The following is a 6,421-nucleotide window of genomic DNA, read 5'->3' as shown; positions in this document are numbered from 1 at the left end:
AGCCTTACCTCCGTTTTGGGCGTGGGGGTGTTGCCCTTCATGTCCAAATCGTTTTACAAGACGTTGCTCACGGTGCTGATTGGATTGGCGGTGGGATCGCTTTCAGGTAGGACGATTTGTGTTCGGGAGTTTGCGGCAAGTTAAGAGACATGTTCCATTTTTGTTCTCAGGATCGGCCGTGTTCCACTTGATCCCATCGGCCTTTTCTCTCTCGGAAGTGACATTCTTCCCCCATCACAGTTACCTCAACATATCATTGGTCATCTTTGGCGGGATTTACATGTTTTTCATCATTGAGAGGATCCTCAAGATGATCATGGAGTACAAAAGCAGGAAAGATGGTATGTCCATGGAAATAGCTTTGGATCTCAAAGTAACATTATGCTTGGTTTCCCGAGAAAATGCTGATTAATGATTATTGTTTAATCTCAAACCACACAAAATAACCCTAATAATAGATAGGTTTTTCCCTAAAAATAAATATTGTTACATGAAAATCCGACAGAAAACGAAAAACATGATTGGTTCACCCATATATCCGCCCAGGTTACCGGTGCCACTCCCACAAACACGACGTGCAAGAATTGCGCGTTAATGGAGGGACAAACTCTACTTTAGAGACAGACCAGGAGGACACGATGCCCCATGGGGAGTCCATGGAGCCGATCCTTCGGAAATCCAGTCAAGTGGTTGTGATAGAAAGTACTTATGAACCCGCAGTTTCTCGTGAGGGCGAAATCCTCGAACCAACAGTGTGTAATAATCTACGTTCCACCAATCGAGAGGTAAGTCCCAATTAATTGATCCAATATCCGATTAATGTGTGTATAATTGTAAACACATCAAAATGTATCACAGTTGTACAACGACTCCCAACAAGCCATTCGGGCCAGTTTTGGACATATGGATCGACCCGCTTCCAACAATCGTCCCACCGTGGGGGATGTGAAATCACTCCAGCAAAAGACTCCCATTGCCACGGTGGCTTGGATGATCATTTTCGGTGATGGAGTGCATAACTTCATTGATGGCCTCTCCATTGGTGCGGCCTTTTCCGAATCAATTCTTACGGGCATGAGTGTGAGTTTGGCTGTGTTGTGCGAGGAGTTTCCCCATGAACTCGGCGACTTTGCGGTACTCCTCAACTCTGGAATGACCATTAAACAGGTGCGATTTGAACCCTAATAACGTGAGCTCGGAATCTAATCTGCCTTCATTGACATCTAGGCCCTGTGCTACAACTTTTTGTCAGCGTGCACGTGTTATGTGGGGCTGATCATTGGGATTTCCCTCGGCGAACTCCACGTGGGCAACGAGTATATCTTTGGATTGGCGGGTGGTATGTTTTTATACATTGCATTGGTGGACATGGTGCCGGAAATGAATGAGACCGCCGACAAGCAGACCGAAGTGAGTCTATCCAGAGGAAGCGTTCCACGTTTCTTTCTCCAGAATGTGGGGATGCTGACCGGGATTTTGAGCCTATTTTTCCTGGCTAAATATCAAGATGACATGTACGTCGATTGGTGAATGACGGACATTGCAATGGGTGCAATATTAGTGATATAACCGTGACTTTGTTCTCTGTGAATGGTTGAAAAACTGAGAGAATAAAGCAAGGGAAAAAGTGGATGAGCATGAAATGCGTTCAGCTCGATTTTGGGCTAACAAGTGCTATGCTGTGCCTAAGTACTACAGATTATTCTTGGAAAGTCACAATTCGGGAATTTAGGAACGACCTTGGTAGCTTTCATGCCCTCCTTATCTATTGTCCCCCCTACTTCCAACAATAAGCGACTTATTCATCCACGTCTGCAAAGAAAACCATCAATCGTATGTATGGAAGGATCTATATCTAGAAAGATCGGCTTTTAATTCTCATACATTCAATATCATCAAGCTACTTTTGCGCTTTTTTACGGCGGCGTATGACACACGCGCACACACGTCCGGAGATAGAAAAAGAAACAAACAAGACAACGGTACAGTACAGTAGATCACAGATGAGAGGCTTCCTTGGAAGCATGCACTTATGCACCAGAAGTGGTCTGTACTGGGTCGCTGTTGGGAGGGGGAGTGGGAGTGGGAGTGGGATCCTCATTGTGCCAAATGTCTCTTAGAGCTCCTCTCTCATGTGCTTGGGCTTGAGCTCCTCTATCCGCTTGATGAAGTCGCTCTTCTCCAGACATCCGTCGCAGACCTCGTCCCAATCGTTCAAGATCTTCTTCAGGTCACGCACCTTCAGCTTCTTCAGATCCACGCTCTTCCAGTCGATTTGCTTGTCTGAAAGATAGGATGTATTCTAGAATTACTTATCAAAGATCTTATCACTAGAAGTGATGGGACTGCACAACATTCAAAGTAATTTTTTTAGGTACCAAAGACTATTTTTTTCTATAACATATTTCATGTACGTTTTCAAAAGTATCCATGAATTTTGTCCCAACCCCAGGATTTAGGGTCAATTCTGGTGGCCGTCGAGGCTTAATGTGCATTTTGAGAGCACCTTCATCAGCCCTCGAGAATCCAGGCTAGTTCGAACAATGAAGACCAACTCTCTTCTTTCGCGGTCTCCTTCATTGTTTAATTTTTATATACTCTTAATTTTCAATCCTTCAACTTAGAATGGGACAGACACTGCAACAGTTGTAATCAATATATATATGACAGATCTAATGAGAAGAAAATCTCGCAATAAAAAATTTATTTTATGTACTTCCCACCAATATTCTTCACCTTTAGTTTGGAGATGTTGAATATGTAGCATCTTCAAGTCAGATTTGGACAAATTTTTAAAACACATTCCAGATCAAGGCTTCAATCAAGGGCTAGCCTGGTCTATTAACTCAAATTCGTTGGTAGATCAGATATTAAATGATTGTTCCGTTGAATGAGGAATCTAATTTTCATTTAAAAGTGGGGATCATATCCAGCGTATCGAATACTGTATTTGAACCATTTTTGAAAGCATAAAAAAACTCTGATTGACTGCAAATAATGACGTCACCGTCGCATATTACATTTCAGCAATTGGGGATTGGTGGGGTGGTAAAACCAGGTCAACTATCATTTTCTTCAATTCCCTTATAAAGGTTTCCTTTCATAACAAACAAAAAAAAGACTTTCTATGGTTCGCCGCCATACTTCAGAAAACCGTACACACACTTCTGTGGCTCTTAAAAAGGAGCCTTTTACGGTATCAAATCAATGCAGGACACAGGGGACCAAATTAACGAACTAATCACTCACCATATCGGAGCTCGCAAATCTGTTTGTCAGCCTTTTGCAACTTCTCGCACACCTTATCCATGGGCATGCCCCAAGAACAAAGGTTGGGACATCTTGGACAAGATCCCCGTGGCAGCATCCTCGGTCCCACCCAGATAGTAGCACTAAAACCATCCAAAAAAAACAACCATCAAACCCGAGCTATGATTCTGATCAAGAAAATATCCCACTTACGAATCTGTTCTCCTTCAATTTGAGGTCTTTACAATAGGCTTTGAATTTCTTCTCGATCACATCGGTCTTCTTATCCTCGCCCTTGGCCAAGGTATCTTTGAACCGAGTCAAGACCGAGATACACACTTCACAATCTCCAGCCTTTAAGCCTAAAGCAAGCCCAAAGAGGGACGATAACCCAAGATGAGGATGGTGGGATTCATTGTCGATCTGGAGGTACAAAGTATGGAACACGTCGCACGTGAATCTCTGCTTATGGATAACGATGTATAACTTACGCGAATCTTAGAGAAGCGAGCTAATAACTAGTGAACCTTAGCGGTATCGTGTGGAGGGGAAGGAAGAGAGTGCCTGAAAAACCAGCAGTGTCCCCTTTCTCTTAGGATGATTCCTCTGAGTTCTCTGATGATTTGGCTTGAAGTGATCTTGGTCAGCCGAAGACAGCCATTTCAGCCGACAATGGACCGTGGCTAGCGGTGATTGGTCCACAACAGCGGCGTGAACGGACCAATGAGACGGGGGGAAATAGGATGATGTCAATAGGCGCAACCTAAAATGATGCAACGCAACCTTAAAAATTAAGACGAGGAATTTTCAACGGTTAAACCATAGAAAACCATAATGAAGTTATCTATGGGTTAAACTGATAATTTTTGCCGTTATGGAAGATAACATACCTATGAGTTGGAATTTCTGAATCTTGAGTTTGTCAGCCTAGGCTCTTATGACTGGAGGATGTATGATGCAGAAGTTAACCACCAATGTTTTTTTTGATGGGATTTCTGCGGCAAAATTAGGGAAATATATTTTGACAAAATGTCTAAATGAATCGATATTGCTTTGAGGTCTGGACTTTGATAGATTTTTCTCAACCAAGAAAAGTAAAAATGACGTCATCATATTTTGGGTTCCGTATACTGATGAGTGATGAGTCGACCAAGTCAAGCTTTTGAAGCTTGAAGCAAAGCACTGGATTAGAAAGTGGCAACATCTGATGAAGAGGGACGGGCTTAGAGACAAAAATGTTCAAAAAGTGTGCAAAAAAGCCAAAGACAGTGTAAACAAAGGTTCAAATAAAGCAAAACAGAAGTAATATTCATATCTATTTTTCAAAGAAGTACAAATTGAAAAGCACTTTCTTACAAAAACGAATTTTGCCTCAATTATGGAACTGTAGACATAACTTTATTTTGAATTGGGACAAGGAATATTTCCCTCTTGCTTATTTTTCCTCTTTCCCAGAAGTAAATCTGCAGCATTAATGTAGTTTTACATTGAACTAACTAAGAAAAGTTGGAATTTCTCTTCCTCAAAAAGAGGAGCCTGGAGGGGTAAGGAAAGCAGCTATGTTGCGTTTTTTGGCTGCTTCACATCTTAACGCCCTGCTTAGCTTGTCTCTCTCTCTGGCTCTTTACATTTCTGTTTTCCTTTGTTTCTCAACCAAAAGTGAAGTATTTTGGGCCTGCACAATACAATTTTTGACATCAATTGTTCAAAATTCAGCTTTTCATAGCTTTATTTTGGCGGGAGCCTTAGATTTCAAACTTTGAAACCAATTCTAACGTCAATAAAGTTCTGATTTCTACCAAAACAACAGTTTTAAAGCCAAATCTGAATAATAGGTGAAAACAAAGTGAAAAAGGCAAATGTATGAAAGAGTAAAAAAAATGCCTGTCCCTACTTTTGACTTGATGTCTTAGCTCATTATAAAAGCAATGTTTTTAGACATAAATGTGATTCTAAAAGACATGGCCTGAAGTGAAACCACAATAATGTATTCCTTTCTATGTATTGTATGTGGATGTATTATAACTTGTACGAAATTATTTGCCGCAACTGGTGATAGTTTTTGAAATTTTGGTAAAGTAATATCTTTAAACAAAAAAGGAGTATATGGCTTTAAGTCAATATGTTTCTTAATCTCCTGCTGACTAGACTTTTGCTTTTCCATTATGGAATAGTATTGGAACTCTTGTAAGTTCGGGGTTTTTAAATGGCCTTGAATCAAAAGAAGCCACTCTCTAGTAAGAACTTTGCTGATACTCTGGAACATGGATTGAAATGCTTGACCCGACCTTTCAGAAGGCACGAAGGGAGGCCCTTTATTTCTTTACACCCTTTTGCTGAGGGAGTTTCCAGGTCTGACAATAGGGATTAAAGGTCAGGCTAAAAGTGCAGCGTCAAAATCTAATGAATATGTTGATAGGTTGAAGGTCTGGATGCAATCGCATCTTTAAACCGGGAAGACTTTTGCAAACATCATATCATATCATGTTACTCTGATCATAGTTCCGTTTCATTACCACGGACTGAATTGAACGTTGAAGTTATCAATGAACGCGGAGCAACTTAATAACATTTGCATAACAATTATTACTATCATTAGATATTACGAATACGATTTCTCTACACTTTTTTGCCTTGAGCCGGTAAATAATGTTGGACTTTTTGCAATTAAAGCCTTAATGTAAAAAATATACTGTTTTAAAAAAATAGTGTTCCTTAAAGCCATCTCTAACCCCCTTTAATACATGATACGTAGTTCTGAAACTTCAAAACTACAATGTCTGAAATATCCAGAACGGGAAAAAATATGATCTATTACGTTAAATGTTAAAATCTAGTATTTAAATAGTTGGTATATCTAAATCGTGCTTGGAACATTATCTTTCAACCATACAGTTCCTGAGTTTTTGTCGCAGGATTTTGCCCACAAGTGTTGGGGCAAGGACTCTGCAAATATGACACCCCCGCGAAGATGTTTGAAATCGTCCAGGTTCTCGGCCCACATTTTGATAATATCCTCCTCGTCACATCCGAGCCAGGAGCTTTGACCACCACGGCCGTAATTAGTTCTTGATGAAGTGGATCCGGTTTTCCGAAGATGCCACGTCGTCCACACCGGGTGCTTGAATAATAACTTTTTCAATCTCGAGGGATACAGATGCTTGTTCTCAAG

The 6,421-nt window shown here is 40.8% G+C and overlaps 2 protein-coding genes across 2 annotated transcripts in view; one reads left to right on the top strand and one right to left on the bottom strand.

Moving 5' to 3' along the window:
• The window catches only part of LOC131877231 (metal cation symporter ZIP14-like), a 2,617-nt gene extending 985 nt beyond the window's left edge, over positions 1–1,632 (top strand). The window contains exons 2-6 of the mRNA XM_059222846.1: positions 1–106; positions 171–341; positions 547–785; positions 859–1,167; positions 1,228–1,632. Coding sequence (XP_059078829.1) covers positions 1–106; positions 171–341; positions 547–785; positions 859–1,167; positions 1,228–1,530 — 1,128 coding nt within the window. The 3' untranslated portion in view covers positions 1,531–1,632. The remainder of the gene's footprint in view (positions 107–170; positions 342–546; positions 786–858; positions 1,168–1,227) is intronic.
• Positions 1,633–1,838: 206 nt separating this feature from the next.
• Positions 1,839–6,421, bottom strand: part of LOC131892689 (mesencephalic astrocyte-derived neurotrophic factor homolog) — a 9,875-nt gene continuing 5,292 nt past the window's right edge. The window contains 4 exon segments of the mRNA XM_059242514.1: positions 1,839–2,283; positions 3,250–3,325; positions 3,327–3,392; positions 3,463–3,746. Coding sequence (XP_059098497.1) covers positions 2,117–2,283; positions 3,250–3,325; positions 3,327–3,392; positions 3,463–3,746 — 593 coding nt within the window. The 3' untranslated portion in view covers positions 1,839–2,116.

This window comes from Tigriopus californicus, chromosome 2 (assembly GCF_007210705.1).
Source record: "Tigriopus californicus strain San Diego chromosome 2, Tcal_SD_v2.1, whole genome shotgun sequence".
Lineage (NCBI taxonomy): Eukaryota > Metazoa > Arthropoda > Copepoda > Harpacticoida > Harpacticidae > Tigriopus > Tigriopus californicus.
Note: the sequence above shows the minus strand (reverse complement) of the source record. Positions and strands in the feature narration are given on the sequence as shown.